At 33.6% G+C, this 20,530-nt stretch overlaps 1 protein-coding gene across 1 annotated transcript in view; it reads left to right on the top strand.

Annotated features, from left to right (window-relative positions):
- LOC119839052 (RNA-binding protein Musashi homolog Rbp6) overlaps positions 1–20,530 on the top strand; it is an 89,300-nt gene that overhangs the window by 63,998 nt on the left and 4,772 nt on the right. Inside the window, exons 2-3 of the mRNA XM_038365226.1 lie at positions 18,146–18,279; positions 19,415–19,599. Of these exons, the coding sequence (XP_038221154.1) occupies positions 18,146–18,279; positions 19,415–19,599 (319 nt within the window). The remainder of the gene's footprint in view (positions 1–18,145; positions 18,280–19,414; positions 19,600–20,530) is intronic.

Genomic DNA, 20,530 nt, shown 5'->3' with positions numbered 1-20,530 from the left:
TAGAATTAGTGGTACTGGAGAATTGGCATTTGAGACTATAAATGATAAACCATATATCATTTATAGTCTACTAGCTGCGCCCCGCGTGAAATGAAATATTTACTTTATAACTACAATAGCTAACTTAGAATGTACAGAGGACGGTCTTATCGCTATTAGCGATCTCTCCCAGACAACCCGGAAGAGAGGATAAAAAGTAAGGTGGTGGTACAATAATTGATTGAATAATTGGAAGTTATGTTCCAAATATTAAGAATAATTATACTGTAAATATCATAATCCAACACATACATACACACATTATATATTATATATTATATAATATTTTTTTATATAACACATAAATATATATTATACTACCTGCGCCCCGCGGCTTCACCTGCTTAAGTCCGTATCCCGTAAGAATATCGGGAATAAAGTTGCCTATATGTTATTCCAGTTGTCCAGCTGTCTACGTACCAAATTTCATTGCAATCGGTTTAGAAGTTTTTGCGTGAAAGAGCAACAAACACACACACACATCCTTACAAACTTTCACATTTATAATATTAGTAGGATTACATACATAACTAACTAACAAACAAATACATAACAAAGGTAGTGTAATAACTACAATGACAATCATTGTATGATTAAAGATCCAAACTATGAAAATTTGTTTTATCTTTATTTTTTACTAGCTTTCCGCCCGCGGCTTCGCCCACGAATTTCGGTTGTATCGCGCGAAATAGTAAGGAGTAGCCTAAAGTCTTTCCCAAGGTCTAGACAATTTGTCCAAATTGGTTAAATGTTTTAAGTGTGAAAGAATCTAACATGATTTTATGTTCGACAATAAGGAACTTCCATAAAATCTTTCATCCCCTATTTCAACCCCTTCTACCCATTTTTTTTCGAGATAAAAAGTATCCTATGTCCTTTCCTAAGTACAGTTCTAGCTTCATAACAAATTTCATCGAAATCGATTCAGTGGTTCAGTTTAGGCGTGAAAGCGTAACCGACAGAGTTACTATCGTAGTTTAATAGTCTATCGCGGACAAACGTGACACTTTTATTTATTTATATGATAAGAAGATATTATAAACATGCAATAGGAACCGTGCGTATCCATCAACACATTATATTAAACACCACCGGTCCGCCCCGGCTCCGCCAGTGGTACGAATATAGCCTATAGGTTCGTACATATATAGCCTGAAACCTTCCTCAATAAATGGGCTATCTAAAACTGAAAGAATTTTTCAAAACGGACCAGTAGTTCTTGAGATCAGCGCGTTCAATCAAACAAACTCTTCAGCTTTATAATAATAAGTATAGATTAAGATATTCTTTGTATTATTCTTGTATCACGTGCATGTTTAATTCTATCGTTACGTAAAAAGCGTGATAAACATTAAATCATTATTAAAAGAGAGTCTTCAATGTTCTATTTTAAGAAACGAATCAATAAGTGGTGTTCATGGGCGCTCAAGTTATGGTTAAATGAGGGACAGTACGCCATCTAGCGGCAATGAATGGTACTAACAACAATGCTTGGAGTTCACCTTTTGATGCGTATAGATGGCGTTGTAACGATATCACGTGTCGGTCTCCCCGTGACCACGATCGTTTTGAAATTATATAAAACGGATAACCCGCGTATGAATTTCTTGTTTTCCGTTTAAAAATGTTAAGAAGTCTTTAATTTTTACATTTAGTTATCAATATAGATATCAATATATTTTAAATTTAAATAAAATATCATTGAAATGTATTTTGTTTTTTCTTTTGTAATTAAATTTTTAAATAACATTACGAACTCATCTTAAAATGTCGCATTATTATTTTCACAATACATAACTGCCACGTTTAAAAGAATTAAAAAAAAATCATAGGGCGTTCAAAATAAAATCGCAAGTCACTGTCCATTCAGTTGAAAAAAATTAATGCGAAAATTCCGAAAGATAAGTTTATCCAAATGTCAATGCTTTCCCGCCATTACGCAGCGTCCACAGACTATCAAATGCAGGCTAGGGGTGGTTACTGGTTATGATAAATATAACTTGTCATCTACGAAGCCATAAAACGCAGTCAATGTTAGGGTTGTCGCTACGAACATATTTTTATAGTTATTTTTTGTGTTATTTTGTTTATCGTTTTTGTATATTTGTATTTATGTTAATTTACTTGATGCAAAAATTATATACTATTGCATATACCTGTCAAAGAAAATATAGACAATTCAATGTATTTACCAGATACCTTCGGTTGTAATATTTCCGGGATAAGATACTTTGTCCTTAAACGGGTCTCAAGCTATCTCTATACCAAATTTCATCCTAATCGAATCAGTAGTTTAGCTGTCACGATTAGACAGATAACATAGTGCCATTCACATTTATAATATTAAAGAACTAACAATGTGGAAGTTTATATAAAGCTTCAGTGACTAGTTTATACTGATATTAGAGTCTAATTCATTGTAAATTAGGTCACACTTGTCCTAATAAACTTTGACCAATACTATATTATATCTAGAGCAAAACTGTCATAACTTAAAATACACTAATCTATATACCACAGATAATATAAAACTATACTCTGTACACTCATTTTAAGATAGGTGTATCACAAATGACGGATCAGCAGCCATCGATATTTTTTTTAAATGAGTATTAATTCAGTATTAGCGTTAAAGTTAAACTGGGTATCTTAACAATTTGCGCAGTACAGGCATGTATGTAGGGATGAAAAACAATACAAAAAACACCCTCGGGGTTAGCACTATATTTAGAGGATAAAATATACGTCAAAATTGCAACACAATGCAAGTGTTGTATGGACCCGCTATAACGTAGTAGGTGACTCCTTGCCCTTTGTATAAAAGTGTAATAATACAATTGTATTGTAGAATTTAATATAGTTTCAACTTTCAAAGCAAGCAGCGTGCTGTGTTATTAAAAATTCTTCAGCCAACACCTATATTATTATTTTCATGAAAATGTAACGCTGCTCGTTGGCCCTAAATATTTCACAATCCTAAGTAATACATATTTATATTTATAATATTTTATAATATACCTACATTTTATTTTATATATTTTTCATATATTCTTTTTTATATACAGTAAATGTTATTCTGCCTCCCTTTGTACACCTAATATTTATCCTTTACCTAAGGGGTTGCCTGGAAGAAATCACTATAAAGTGATAAGGCCGCCCCGTTATACATTATCTTTAACTATTGTTTATTTTTTTTTTCTTTTTTCTTCTTTCTATGATTAATGTGTAATAAAAGTGTTAAAATAAAATAAGTAAATAAAATAATATTTTTATACTCATTATGCCAAAGAACTCTTCTACCATAAGCCATTAATCATTTTATCTAATCGCAGTTTTTCTGCCCGTAGAATGAACAGTAAATCCATTGTTTCTTTTATAAAATTTGCAGTCAAAGGAATTTAGGGTTGCAAGTTAATTAATAATTGTGAGGTGTCATCCCTTGTCAATACGAGGCGCTTTCATTGGCCATTAAGCAAAAGGAAAATGATAATCTTGTCTATGCTCATGACTGCCTGTAAATTATGGGTTTATTATCTGTGGGGTAGTTTTGATCGTGGGCTATATAAAGTTTTTTTTTTTTGTAGAGGGATTATTTTTATTGGCTCTTAGTTTATTTACAGTATATACACACACAAACACTGTCTACGGTTTTGTGCGTGTTCAGATTGAAGGTTTACGTTTTTATGTGGCTCTTGAAATCATATATTTAAACTAAATCTATATTTCTTGAACGATAGAGAAAAAATATTTATTAGACACCATATTTAACACATTTAACGCTTCATCATCATCAGCCCATACATATTCCCACTGCAGGGACACAGGCCTCCTATGAGGGTTCAGACCATAATCCAGCCCGCTGGCCAAGTGCGGGTTGGCAGATGGTTGTCATATGTCGTCGAATTTTTGACTTTTCAGACATGCTGATTTTTGAGTTTCCTCACGATGTTTTCCTTCACCGTTTCGAGCAGTGGTGATGTTATTCACATGTGCAGATAAATTGAAAAATCAATTTATATCCTGCACGCTCGCCCGGTCTCGAACCTCGACTTATCGATTTTTAAGTCCGATGTCCCCACCACTGAGCACCACTGCTACTTTATTTATCACTCATTAACTTTTAATTTACGTGGACAAGAGTGTCTTGTTGTTGACAGCGATTTCAACCAGACAACGCAAACGATAAGGAAAATTTCTGATCCACGTTGTTGCATAAATTCTAAGTGATAAATAAATACATATTATATACAAACATAAAGTCAATGATGAATTATAAATGACATAATGTAAGTATAGATAGCAGAGAGCAGTGGTTCATTGGCTAGGACCTCGGATTTCAATCGAAAAATCAAATATTCCAGCCCAGACGAGCGTATCTCAAAAATTTATATTTTAATTAATTGTGACATCTGACAATTAACATCGCTTTTCTGATACTATTAACAAACACATTATCATAGCATACCCTTCGAATTGCTATTCATGAAATTATAAGTTAAAAACATTTGTTAAATTACGTTTATTCTCATAATGTGTATTACACTTTTCATTAACCACTTCACTGTTCCCACGACACAAGGAATCCTAGTGTGGGAGCAAGGGTTTTTAATCTATATATATGTAAAAATATTTTTCGATAAATAAATTATTGTTTATTGTTTACTTTTGATCTTCCACTAATTTGTTAAAACGTATGTTAACTTGTAACTTTAAGAACATTGAATAAGTGCGTATTACTTGTGATTTTGATGTCTATCTTAAAGTAATTCAGATTTTTATTTTTTTTACGCACAACTGCTATTTGGTGCTATGATTTTTTTCTAATAACTTATCTTGACATACAAATCTCGTCGAATAACCCTTCTGGACAATACTACGTCCATAGATTATACACTTATATACTGCTACGTCTGTGTAGACACAGCTTTTTTTGCGAAACCCCAAATCAAACCTGGCAACACCGGCCATTCATTGCAAACGTCAAACGTCATTAAACCGGGTGTGGACCTAACGACATTTGTAATTTGCCTAATGGTCGGGATTTCGGTATTTTATTAGCTATGGCTAACGATTATTTGAGATCGTTTTGTAATTTGTTAACTTATCTGCGCCGTTAGAGATGTTTTTATGGTGAATTGATGTGCAATTTTTGATTAATGTGGACATACTTTTATATTGTATTAAAGACAAGCCAGTTGGCCTGGTTTTGACCGGGTTGAATATAATAGGTTTCCAGTCTATGCCGATAACTACCTGCTACAAACTTGAAAATTTAGGCCCGTTTCCTTTCCCCTACCCTTCCCAGACCATTCTTTAATTCCAGCCGTCAATCCTTTCCTTATCCCCTTCCCCTTAAAAGCAGGCAGAGCATTCGCAGAGGTTACCTTTGCTCTGTTCACGGGCGGTGGTGATCGCTTACCATCCGGCAAACCACCAGCTCAGTTGCCCGCTGTGACATAAAATAGTGAGGGTGGATGTTTGAATGGAACTTGTATCTCTACGAAGTAAAAACAAACATAAAATAAAGCTCGCTCACTGTGACCATGTCAAAGAGACTCTACTCAATAGGGAAATTCGGTGAGATACCATGCTACCGCTAAACTTTCTTGAGTCGGAATAAAAAAAAACCTTAATTAATATAGTTTTCTACTGTTGAAAAAATAAAATCGATGGAGTATTGTTTGAGTTTATCTAGAAAAATCTTTCATATATAACATAAGTAAAAACAATTTGATATATATATATATATATATATATATACATATATATTGTGTCACAATGTTAATTACCATACTCCTCCGAAACGGCTGGACCGAATGTCGTGAAATTTTGTGTGCATATCGGGGAGGTCTGAGAATCGGCCAACGTCAATTTTTTCATACCCCTAAATGATAAGAGTATGGCAGAACAGCGTTTGCCGGGTCAGCTAGTAGATATAAATAAGGTTTTCAGTAAAAACTAAATCCCCAATCGATTAATTATACGCTGACGCAGCCATCGAGCGAATTTCCCGATGATTATGTGAAAATTGTCTCCCATAGAGAATTTGATAGAGGCGTGTCGGCCTAATGAAAGATAAGGGCGCGGTTACATGGCGCTTCCTCGGGCGTCGGCGTAATGGCGCCTGTATATAATTCTAGTCGCATTTGAGTGTCATTTGTTAAGGTTTTTCTACGATATCTCAGCGTATTTTAGAGTAGCGTTTGTTTTGTTTTCTTAGTTCAAAGAAAAAAAACACAAATTTTGTTGTTTTTGGCGAGGGTAGATGCATAAAACGTTTCGCACTTTTGTACGCAAAGTTTAGAATCAACGACCATACCGCTTTATTAATACATATTGCTGTCCCTTACTAAATCCTATTAATAGTTATAGCATATAGTTATAAGTTTTCTTTCTGAAGCACCAAATATATTATGTGCTTCAAAAACCCGTTACAATTAAAACGACTTCCCAAATAATAAATGAAAAGCTATCTTACTTATATCGAAAACTGAAGTGTATTTATACTAACTACGAAATATAATTGTTATCTATACTAATATTATAAAGAGGAAAACTTTGTTTGTTTGGTTGTAATGAATAGGCTCAAAAACTACTGGACCGATTTTAAAAATTCTTTCACCATTCGAAAGCTACATTATCCACGAGTAACATAGGCTATATTTTATTTTGGAAAAAAATAGGGTTCCGTAAAATATTTTCGGTTAACTGGAAAAAATCAACCAATGAAGTTACTTATTTTGCGTACGCTGCCTAAACTACAAAAGATAGAACCATAAAATGTTAGAATTAATTGTAGATCTTATAAATATCTACAAAAAAAACCGCGACACACTATACCTATCTATGTCGAGTGAGGCACAACAACCAAATTTTGATTTAAAAATCTTGAATTTTTTTTGGACTACATTTCAACGCGATTATTTTACTCATGCTTTTAACCTTTATCAAAATAAATTATTTCATCAATAAGTACAGTTTATGTTGATAATATTTGGTCTTTGAATGATTAAAATTGGACGTTTCGTTTTGAAGTTGAGGTGAAATTAAAATATTACGTTTTCCTCTGCACGGCCCGTTGCGAAGTGGGCGTCGATAAACTGCTTTCGCGTGAAAGAGCATCTTACAAACATCCATATATTCATCCATACCTAAAAACTTTCACGTTTATAATCTTAGCAGGATCTGGCTGTAGACGTACCACGGGCGAAGCCGGGGCGGACCGCTAGTTGACTATATAAAAATAAGTCGGGTTCTCTTCCTAAGGCTAGAACTCCAGAATGCACGAACCGATTTCCACGGTTTTGCATTCGTTAGAAAGGTCTCGGGCTCCGTGAGGTTCATAGCAAAGAAAATTCGGGAAAAACTTCAACAGAAAAACGGGAAAATCATTTTTTCACATACAGCCATCTGGTGGCGAAACGGAATTCGCCGGGTTTGCTAGTTTTCTATGTAAACGATTATGATAACATTTAGGTTCTTGTTGTTTTGTAAGATTATAATTCCATTAAACCAAAATAATAAGCAATGCAAAAACCCAAATTATCCTATAACCATTATAACGGACAGCATGTAAGCCGACCCTAACGAAGTGGTGACGCAAAAGAAACAAAAAAAAATCCACTACAGTGCTGTCTCATTCGCTTTTTATCAATCACCTAGTCTTTAGGGTGCAAGTCGCTAAGGCCGGTCAGTTTTTTGTCTTAAAAAACTACCCTCAAAATTTATTGTTTCTTATAGTTTAAGGTAATCCTACTAATATTATAAATGCGAAAGATTGTAAGGATGTGTGTGTTTTTGTTGCTCTTTCGCAAAAACTACTGAAACGATTGCAATGAAAATTGCTATGTAGATAGCTGGACAACTGAAATAACATATAGGCAAGTTTTATCCCGATATTCCTACGGGATACGGACTTACGCGGGTGAAACCGAGCGGGGCAGCTAGTTATTTATAATGGTTGTTTTTAATGTTTGTTGTCAGAAAAATTTCAAAATATTAAACTTTATTACGTTTAATGTATTGCCTAATCAATAAATTAAGTAAAACAATTGTACAAATTCTATTTAAAATAATGTATTTTTCAGAATAGAACCATAAGAGTAAGATATCATGCATCCATCCCTCTCACACACTCTTCTCTTTCGCTCCTATTATATCCTCCTCAGGGTATTAATTTTCTAGTAGTTGATCATTTCAAAAAAATATGAAATTCTTCATTTAAATATTTATGATTTGTTTCCATGGATCTATGCATTATATTGCAATGCCTCAGATTTATATATTTCCGTTCAAAATATTAAATATTTTTTATTCAATTCTCTCACCATCTCCAGAGTCATTTTCAGAACATATGTGATTATTTTTTTCTATGATAAATACTACAATTGTGTACTAATTGTGTAATAGTGAACTAGTATATTATTATGTAATCTGTAGTTAGGTCTAAAAAAATCTATATTAGGTTAAGATGCGTTGAATTCGGTTGTCTACCATTTTGGTCTCTTTCTGTAAACTGCTGAACTGATTTTCATGAAATGGTTATTGTTTCCTTAATGAAATAACGGTGCATTGAAAAATTTATTTATTCCTATTAAATGAATATTTTCCAACAAACTTACCTCATTTAACTACGTAAAATATGAAAAAAAATATAACGAGTCGGGATTCGAACCCGCGTTTTTTGCCAAACCGTAGCAACGCCTAGCCTCTCGGCTTTTCTATTCTTTCAAAATTTCTCATTTATTCATTTCAATGCTATAATATTAAAAATTAAATATACCTAATATATAGTTGAGAATTTAAAAAAATGACCTAGTGTGTACTGATGAAATTGTTTTATTTAATTAAGAAAATCAATTAAGGGTAGATGATGTTAAAATGTATGGATATTTAGAAAGCGACCCTCCTCAATTGAGAGGTCGATGAACTTCACAGTCTATCTCTTTCTAACGCAAGGATTTGAATTGTATCTATCTTTTTAAGATTACCTCTCTATGGTTACAAGGAATGAATTGTCTTTGACATATTTTTTTAACTTATTTACATAGTGAGATTGGTAAATTGAGGTGGAAATAAATAAATGCATAAAGATTTAAAGATTTTAATTTTATATTACAGGAAGCTACTCAAAATGCTTATTACTTAGGCCATATTAACACTTTTCGAAAATTGTAATAGTTTTTTTTTTATAATTATTAGTGTATTGCACACTTAAACCGACATTTTTATATTACAATACAGAGTATTAAACATTTTAACAACAGATTCAACAGAAGAAGACAATTAACAACAATTCGAAATACATAACAACATTTTTAACCTTTAACATACTTCGAGTTCAATAATACAGGTTGGAAGCACATTTATACACAAAACTAAATCAAATTATACAATACGGTATGCCATTCTTTAGAACGGGCCAGCCCTACACGGGGGTGAAATGATTCCTAAGAAAATGGCGGATGCAGCACGCATGCGTGCATCCGCGCTCGATACGCGCCCAGTGTCCAACACATTTCATCTAACACTAAAACCTGCAAGAGAAACACAACACGGTAATACAAAAAAAAAAAAAAAACATTATTACAATCACATCACTGTCATATAAATACGTGGAGCACTGTTCCGCCGTCGTCTTCGGCGTTCCGCGTTCTTCTAGAAGCTTCGAGAGTCTCCACGGCGATTGGGCAGCGTATCCATTAGGTTGTCCCGGCAGAGCAGTAGCCTGTACTTACTGCTGTGACAGGACAATATATTAGACACGTGCACCGTGCTTGGTGTTGGATGGCGTTTGAGGCAGCGTGGCTCATCGCCGCGCCCCGCTGTGGCGCGCACGCGCGGAACGCACCCTCGCCACCCCCTCAATGAAACGCCACCCTCAATCGGATATCGATCCGGCAAAAAATGTTACGAATATTTCTCTATTTAGAATGTCTGTGGAACTGTCAAGATGAGGCAATGACCTCTATTCGAATTATAAAAATGGCGATAATTGAATATGGAATTTTCGAACGTGGAAGTTTCTGTTTTTGAATATTCTCGGGCACTACGTGTGGGCGTATCGTAATTCGATATTTGAATTTTAAATGTGGATCGTTTTAAATTTAGAATATCGACATGGTTCTCCTGTCTTCTAATTATAGACATCGCTTAGTTAGGTTTGTAGAAAATGCAACCTTTTAATAGACTATTAAAACTAGTTCTCCTATATAGAAGACCTGAGACCTGTTACTCCATTTCTACTTAATTCAACTAATTTAGAGATGCATCCATTCAAGTAATACTTATCACAGATAACAACCTAGCCATACATCATTTTTAGCGCAGTCGGGTAAAACGCAAATTGATTGACATGTTTTAGCATGAATGCATTACGCACAGCCACAGCCTATAACGCTTTTCCTAGAATTTATAAGTTTGTTTGGAATATTTCCTGAGAATGACAGAGGTAACGTAAGTATGTTTTTTAATACCTCATATTAAGAACTAGCGGTCCGTATATAGCCTATAGCCTTACTCAATAAATGGGCTATGTAACACTGAAAGAATTTTTCAAATCGGACCAGTAGTTTCTGAGATTAGTGCGTTCAAACAAACAAATAAACTCTTCAGCTTTACAATATTACTATAGATATTATAGTCGGTGTAAAGACGCTAACTAGTTTTTGAATGTTATTAAAACTTAAACAGCACGGTTTATCTTTGCAACTACAAACCAAGATTAATGGAAAAACACCGTTCCATTAATTAAAAGATATTATAATAAAGAAATGTAACAACCTCATTATTCGGTTTTTTTCTTTGAATAAATATTACTTTTTTTTAAGTCAGTTAAAATTGAAATGTTAGAACGAAAACTACAACGCGTTTAGTAAATTGAAGTAAACTTTCTTCTATTCTGTTATTTTTTTATGTCTTGGCGGGCAACTGAGCTGGTGGTTCGCCTGATGGTAAGCGATCACTACCGCCCGTGAACATACGCAAAAGTAGTGCCTCTGCGAATGTGATGCCTGCTTTTAGGGGGTAAGGGAAAAGGAAAGGATTGACGACTGGAAAGAAGGAATGGACTAGGACGGGTGTGGAAAAGGAAACGGGCCTCCGGCTCCCCCACTCACCGTACGAAACACAATAGCAAGCTATTATTTCACGCCGGTTTTCTGTGGGGGTGTGGTACTTCCCCGGTGCGGGCTGGCCCAATTCGAAATATTCTATTCTATTCTAAATTGGACATAATTAACTATGTTATAAAAAGAAAAAACGTATGTAGTTTTGTACGTTTGTAACGTTTTCACAAAAAAATCTGAAATTTCACTTAGTGATATAGACTCTATATATGGATCATGTACCACGAGCGAAGCCGGGGCGAACAGCTAGTTACGCATTTGAATCGTTTATTTATTTATTAATTCTTTATTGCTCTTAATAAAGCTACAGAAAAAACTTAATAAAGTTACATTATAAACAAATGGCGGCCTTATCGCTATATAGCGATTTCTTCATCGTTTGTGCTTTGTAATGGCGAAAAATGTATACAGAAACAACATATAGGGTCATTTTAATTAAATAACTCTCATGTCCCCGTGTGGGGTATGGTGTTTCTATCCTGTTATATTGAGACATGTTTTTTATTAACCACGGGTAATCGAACTCCATGGTTCTATGCTCGCACGTTAACCACTTCACCATGCAAAGTATAATATAATAATAATAATAATAAAGTCTTTATTAAAACTGTTAAATAATACAATTATATTGGTAGAAACTAAAGCCTGTGTTAGTAAAAACTGTGTTACAGGCTTTAGAAACCCTCACATTTTTGTAAATTACAGTTTCTTACAGATTTTTTTTTTCAATTATTTTAAAATTAAAAAAAAAAAGTGCATGCATGTGTGTGTGGGTGTGTGTATGTGTGTGTTTGTGTGTATGTGCGTGTGTGTGTGTGGGAGTGTGCGTGTGTGTGGGTTAAGATAATAAAAAAGAAAGAAAATAAAAAATAAAAAAATCGTTTATATGTGTATACGCAATAAGTTTTCTATGGCTTCGTAGTCTAACTGTTTAAGAATATTTGATAGATTTTCTTTAAATTTGTAATTAGAATATTTTTTTACTTGTTTGAGATTATTACCAAATAAGCTATTATATATCTTTGGAGATTATTATAGTTTATTAGGACCCCGGGGCGCAGCTACGAGTAGTATTAAAATAAATCAGAAAGACGTAAGACCAGAATCACGACTGACTGAAGTCACTCATAACGTATTTAACACTTTTAGTCATGATATTATGCATTATATGAAATAAATCTAAAGATAAATTTTAAAAGAATAGAAAAAATTTGATCACAAGCCGGGATACGAACCCGCGTCTTTTGCCAAACCGTTACCTTACACCTTAAAACCTTAGGCACATAAAACCGAAAGAGTAGAAAAAATTCGATTAAGCCACAGTGTGATCAATATTTTTCTATCCTTTCAAAATTTCTCATTTATAAACCATTTCAATACTATAAAACTAAAAATTAATCTAAAGAGTATACATCCCGAAGTATATCTTTACCATAATGCTAAACTGCTGGTTGGATTTGCATGAATTTCGGTGTATAGACAGATGGAACAATAACGTATCGAATTTTATCTCAATTATAACTAGCCTCCATGGCTAGTATAGTATGATGTTATCTGTGGTGGGTTCGAAATAATATTTATTATATACTTAAAGATCCAAATATATTTTCAGCCTTCAAGAGACTTCAAAAATGAGGTTTATTATTCGACTGTATTTCATTGGCATTGTTACCTTAAACTTTCGACTGGATGATCGATTTTGTTGAATCTTATTTGACAGTTGGTACCTCCCGTGTTGTCCCATTTCATGACTGTTATATGACAGCCGATGCTTCCCTTCCCAAAAAGCCGGCAATCCATTTGTAGAGGCGTAAGGTCTGCAATTGACCTTACGCCTCTCCAAATGTCCACGGGCGTTGTTAGCGCTTACCGTCAGGCGACCCGCCAGCTCCATTACCGACGATGACATTAAAAAAAAAAAAAAAAATTAGCGCTAAAAATAGCGCGCCAAATCGTATTCCCAACTTATTCAGGCCGCTTTTTGACGTTTTTCTACGCGCTCTATTGTCTATGGCATGTTAAATAAAAAATGATAAGCAGAAACATTCTCCAGTACCATTACAGTTTTCTCAGCGGCGCAACGGTAAATCAATTTACAATAAAATCAATTTAATCTGATCTACATTGAAGCTGGGTCGATCACTTTCGTTCCATTTGAATCGGAAATGCTTTTGTTGAAATTGAAAGGTTTCGGTTTATAATGTAAAGAGGTTGCATTAAATGTTTGCTGTTAGGAAATATAAATGTAACGCTACATGGGAATATTATTACTGTATGTACGACTGTGTAATACTATGCAGTGGCGTAGCTAGGGGGACAAGGGCCCTGGTGCAAAGGGGAATAATCGGGCCCTTTGCACCAGGGCTTTCCTCCTTCCTCCCCTCTTTCAAAACTGAGGTTAGAGGGCCCCCTGAGCTCCGGGGCCATAGTGCACTGCACCACCTGGCCCTATGATAGCTACGCCACTGACACGACGTAGGAGCTGTCTATGCCTAATAATATATATATAAATTAGTATTTACATACATTACGTGCCTCATGTTTGACCGCGATGGACTCCTAAACCACTCAACCGATTGTAATCAAATTTGCACACCGTGTGCAGTTTGATTCAACTTAAAAGATAGGATAGTTTATATTATTTCAATTACGATAAAAGACTAATCGGGCGGTGCCGGGGCGTGCAGCTAGTAGTCTATATAAATAAAAATCAAATGCTGTGTGTTTGTCTAGCTGAAGCTCGAGAATTGTTGGACTGAATCGATTAATTTTGACATTGCAATATTTGTGTAAATTTCAAACGGTGCTACACACTATTTTCACGAGCTATAGCAAATTTATAAGAAATGCTAGCTGCGCCCCGCGGTTTCAGCCGCGTAAGTCCGTATCCCGTAGGAATATCGGGATAAAAAGTTGCCTATATGTTATTCCAGTTTTCAAGCTGTCTGCGTACGAAATTTCATTGCAATCGGTTCAGAGGTTTTTGCATGAAAGAGTAACGTAAAAAAAAATAAAGATAAATTTATTCATTCCGAAATCAGAGCGAAATAAAACATAAAACGCACTAATATTTTTCCCTGTCCACTAAATGTCAAACTATTTCGTATTACGAATACGAATTTAATCTGTGCCCGTCGCGAGGGGTTGCCAGGGTATAATACATCTCAAGTATGTAAGATAAATTGCAGTTGTCCACACTGATTTATTGCTGGGCTTAACCTTAGTTCACACTGTCCGAATGACACTTGTAACTATATTTGTTGTGAATGTATTTTCGTAATTATATTGTTGAATTATTCGAGCAAATCTATACTAATATTATAAAGCTGAAGAGTTTGTTTGTTTGAACGTATAATCTCAGGAATAACTGGTCCGATTTGAAAATTTATTTAAGTCTTACATATCCCATTTATTGAGAAAGGCTATAGGCTATATATGTACCACGGGAGAAGCCGGGGCCGGGGAAAAGTAGATATTGCCCGATTCTCAAACCTACCCCATGTGCATATTGAATTTCATGAGAATCGATCCAGCCGTTTCGGAGTAGTACAGTAAATAACATACTATGATAAATGTGTTATTTTCCAATGGAATGGCTCGCATTTCTAAGACTTTAAATATATTATAAAAGAATATTCTTTATTAAACAGTGTATTTTTTATTTTAATCGAAAGGGACAAACAAATAAAATGTTTACTTGATACAAGGACAAGTCAGATGTCGTTTCTTAGGAAATTTCTATAACGTATTTGAAACTCAAGATTAACAAAATACATATATTGTAATATGTATATTTTACCGTATCATAACAATATTTCATTTTTTAAAATAATCTATCTATACATATAATAAATCTGTAGAAATGTCATTTTTGTACATTGAAAAAATAGAAAAAAAAATAGCCCGTGTGCGAAAAGATAACTAACAGAACCCATTTCCATCATTTTTGAAATGTTTGTCTGTTTTTTTGTGCGCACATCACGTAAAATCTACGAATTAAATGCAGACAATGTTTATATACAAAAATTATACGTAACTTGAGGTATAACTTAGTTTCTGTTTCATCGAAATCGGTTTACTCTATCACAAGATATGATTAATTTTATATTCCTACGGGATACGGACTTACGCGGGTGAAACCGCGGGGCGCAGCTAGTTAATAATAATTTCAATTCGTTTTAATTGTGTCCATTTATTACCATTTTTCTGTTTTAGGTACACCTTTCTGACATAATATTACACTGGTCCTAGGATTGATCTCTTGTATAGAAAATTGTCGTTTGAACATAATATATATTGATATTGCACATAGATTTAGCACAACTAAATACATTTAAATAGGACGGCACGAGTAGCACCTACTTTATAATAAAAATCATGTCTAAATTGTTTCACCTAGCAAAAAGTTGTGAGATAACAAACATAAAAAATATGGACAAATTGAAAACCTCCTCCGATTTAGAAATTGGCTTCAAAATAAATATACGCTCACCTTTAAACTACTTAAGCCCAAAAACCACCTATTTATCAAAGAAGTTTTTTTGACAGGAGATTAGACGCCAAAAATTTTTCTTCTTCGCGCGCTTTTTTGGATATCCAAATATTAATGCTGGCTGGTTCAGGTGAAATGATTTATAATCCATAATTAGCTTTAACATAAGTTAGCACAGACAATTTATGGCTTTTTAAGCTTCGTTCAAACTGAGGCGAATGCTGAAAGTAGAATTTAGACAATTTTACACTTAGTATTTTCTTGTGTTTGATTTCACACGAGTATTATAGATTTATAAATGAAAAACTTTTTAACGGATTTAAAACGCGATTTATTCATTATATTATTAACCCGACGTTTCGAACACTTTACAGCGAGCGTGGCCAGTCTCCCCATGACCTAATATAACGTGAATATAATGAATAAATCGCATTTTAAATCCGTTAAAAAGTTTTTAATTTCTAAAAGTTTCACACTTTAATAGCGGCATAACGAAACAATTTATTTATTTATTAAAATATCATACTTTCCTATTATATTATAATTAATGTTCAACGGCATTTCCCAATATTCAACAAGTCGCATTGCGCGCCAATTCGAAGTCTTAAATAAACCATAGACTACATATTTTATACTAGAGAATGTAAACGGTATTATTTTATCTGTGATATTACATAAATTAAATTATTATAAGTTATATATTTTCGCGACGGAATCGCGTCCCTCGTGGAAATCGCCACAATACAAAAGAGGCTTGGGTAAAAAAGATGCTTTAATGTTATAGAATCAAGTAAAATTTTACTAAAAAGATATCAAATTTGCGGCAATAAATCACTTTTTCCACACTTTTACCTGTAAATGTATCATTATAATATACTGTTTTAATACAAATAATACAGCTAAAATATGTAAATAAGTTAAGATTTAAAAAAAATCTCCTCAAACCCTACAATTTGATATATAAGATTTATTGATGAATAAGAATATTGAGATGCGTAATAATTATATTTTATTCGACTTTTTGTGGCGATCGACATCTTTTATCGATTTTTATTTAACTTAGATTATATCCACCACTAGGAAACTGACTTTCAAATTAAAAAACCGTATCGAAATCGGTTTATCCGTTATAGAGCTATGATACCTTAGACAGACAGACAGAGACGTCTAACTTATAACATCTCTCTCTTTACGATGGAGTTAAAGATGAAAACCCAGCTATTGTTAATACAATTATATTATACACAATGAAAATACACATTTCCATTTAATGAAGCATTCGTTATTTCTTGGGTGACGTAAATTAATGTAGACATCATTGTTATTGATTGCGACAGATGACAGTAATTAAACATAATTAAATACATGATTTAACAATCGCATCTTGTTTTATTTTCAAGTAATTTTAGGTATGAATACAGTATATTTATTTTTCCTTGAGCTATTAAATAAATAATTCAAAAAACGTTCAATAAATGTCTACGAAATTGCCTGGATTAAAAAGCCCACTTCTCTAATAATATTTCTGTAAAAATGAAAAATTGTAATGGCTCCATAATTTTTTAATTGAAAAGAACACGGTCTGTTTAATCTGTTTCAATTTCTTTCTTTTTTAACCAAGGTTATAAGGCGTGGTGCATGCAATTATAATTAAAACCTATAAATATGCAATTATTGCAAATCAATAATTGTTTACTACATCTTTGCAACTTTTCCGTTTTGTTCATAAGTATATTTCATTACAATAAATTACAATCTATTCGTGTCATAAACGCTACAATGTAAAACTGGTATAAATAATAAGCAATAAACCCGTGTCTGGAAAATTATTTTGTATACGGAAAAAAAGGCGAACGTTTTAAAACTCCCATAAAATTGATACAAGTTTAAGTAAACAACACGGCAACCATCCATCCAGATCCAGTTAGTTAACAACTTTAAGTACATAGTATTGAAGTTTTATTAAGTTATTACTATTTAGCAAATATATGTGATTTATAGATTTTAAACAAAGCTTTCAGATTGTTCTGAATATGAATAAATACGCGCCACTAAAATGAATCAAAATGATTGACCAATGACAATCATTTATTACCTACGCGTGCACCTGTCAAAAAAATTAAAAACAAAAACCATCGAAAGAAAATAACGAAAAAGTTTCTATAGCAAATGTATTGAAAATTGTGATAATAAAATGATAGCATTCTTTGATGTGTAAGAAGCTTGTTAAATTCCAAGCCATCATTATATTTTGAACTGTATTGAAAATCACACTAATATTCAGTTTTTTTCAAAAGGCTGTTTGGAACGCCAACAGTTCCATCGAGTATGATGGCGCGCGTTTTTCATTTGTTTTTATTATTTGACTAGAAAGCGTTTGACGCGGATTATTCGCTGTCGCCGTGCTTATTGAGGCGTGGTGTTGCGTAATTTTATAAGTTTTGCGGTAGTTTGTTAAGTTTAGTGCTAAAATGATGGTGTATTCTAGCGGTGCGCTTGGCGGTCTGGAGATGGTGGACGGAGAGTTGGCGGCGCACGTTTTGAGTGCGCAGGCTGCCGCACATGCCGCAGCCACTGCTGCCGCTCACCAGCAACAACAGCAAATGGCAGTACAACAGATCAGTAAGTTACTTTAAAATTCCAACAAGACTTCGTTTTCAGTTAGGTAATATATTTCAAAATGTTTGTGTTTTATGTTGCATAAGCATTTAATTTTAATGTTATTAAGTCTAAAAACAAATTGAAAATGTGCATAGATCAGTACAATTCAGATCTTCCTTACTTTCTGTCTTTCTCTTGTTTATAACTAAACATTTCAACTAATAAACAAATACCTACCTCAGACTGAAGACAATATCAATATCTCAAAAAAAAAAAACAGCAACAGCTTTTAATTGTGGTTTCAAATACCACTGGATCAATTTATAAGTGAATAGGTGATGCTGTTAAAGAAGTTTTCAGGACACTTTTACTATGAAGAGAAACTAGTGTTGCCCAGTGAAAAATCAACACTTATTGAGTGTCATATTGTTGCTAGAAGACTTAAATAACCTGTGTGTTGTGTGCTATACCTGTTGTGTTATAATCTGTTGCTACTCGAAACTCATACAAACTTATGTATGAACCCATTTGACAGAGACAATGATTAATATTTTATTGGTCTGGTTTTGCTTTGAAGCAATGCTGAAACCTGCAGACAGTTGCATTGATATAAAAAATCTAAATTATAGCTGGCATAGTAGTAGTGCAGTCTCATAAACTGTTAAATACTAATTACATGCCCTGGCTCTGTTTTATCCACATACAATGTGGCACTTTTTCACATCAGTAAAGAAAATTATGGGGAACCTTCCTGTTATGTATGTTTAACATGATACTTATCATAGTCCAGTCTTTATCAATAAATATACATAGCAAAAATAAGAATTTATTGATGTCCCTCTGCAATGTCTATAGGATGTGTTGAACCACATACACCATTGCTAGCTCTAATACCATAAAAAGTATAAATGGCCATATAGAGACTAAACTATCTGCGGACACAAACATCACTAAAATTAGCCCATTGCAATGTGAAAGAAAGACAAACAGTCACTTTCTCATTCTTTACTAGCATTCCATCCGTTGCTTTGTCCTCTAAATGAAAAGAAATTCCCATGTGAATTATACTTTCTCGTTTATAATATAAAGTATAGGTGAGGATACTTTACCATTTTATATTAAGGATTATGCATGAAAACGCATCAACCTCTTCCAGAAACATCTCCATCATCAGGCCGCTCGACCCCAGTGCCGAGCAACGCCGGCAGCACGTCACCCTCACCAAGCAAGCTGTTTGTTGGAGGTCTCAGCTGGCAGACGAGCTCTGAGAAACTGCGAGAGTACTTCGCCATGTTCGGAGCGGTGACTGACGTACTGATTATGAAGGACCCTGTGACACAGGTGAGCTGGCGGAGGTGTGGGGTAATTTGGTGGTAATGGGGTTGCAATGGGGCAGTGGATGACTTTAGTTGTTCTAGATTTTTCCATATTTGGCATTGCCTATTTTGTTCATATTAAGTCTGATCTAAAAGATTTATGAAAATGTATTATATATGTAATTAAAATTATTAAATTTTTTGCGTCTCCTATGCTGATTAATTTCCATAAACTTGTAAGCAATATTTAAAATAAAAACTAAAAAATCTAGCACTAAATTAAATCTAACTACATCACAGCCATGTTACAACATTAATCGACTTCATTGATAGAGTTTTTAAGATTCACTTAACTTATAGTTTTGTAAATACCCACATAAATACATGAAAATACCCTCAAAGATTTTTCTTTAACTAAACTTCACAGTACCAAAGTCTTCCGACTGCCACATTGCAACACCCATATACCGGCTATAATCCAATATAAAGTGGCAGCTCTCATGTCATCTCACTCTAACGCAAGAGAAGTTCTAACTATCTCGCTCTCACATGTGCGATGACATAGGGTTGACCAATTTATCTCTGCGATATTAAGCAATTTACTACGAGTTACATTTCTATGAGAACTCAAATAATATGGTTTTTTGAATTTTTTATTAAATTTAAAATTAATAATATTTGGGTAAGCACCATTGTACATTTCAAATTTAAATCTGTACAATTTACTATAATTTGTATATTTTTTTTCACACAATTTACTAAGACTTTGATAAAAGGCCAAAATTAAAGGTTACATGATGTTCTTATATGCAGTTTCTTTATACAATGTGTAATATTTCTTATATACAATGTGCAGACTGCTCCTCATATACTTAGTTCGGCCATAAATACTGTTACACTTAATTATAAAAAAATATTACATTTGAATTTCGAATCTGTCATTTTTATACGATTGT

The sequence above is a fragment of the Zerene cesonia genome, unplaced genomic scaffold (assembly GCF_012273895.1).
Source record: "Zerene cesonia ecotype Mississippi unplaced genomic scaffold, Zerene_cesonia_1.1 Zces_u007, whole genome shotgun sequence".
Lineage (NCBI taxonomy): Eukaryota > Metazoa > Arthropoda > Insecta > Lepidoptera > Pieridae > Zerene > Zerene cesonia.
This window is presented reverse-complemented; position numbering and strand designations above follow the sequence as displayed.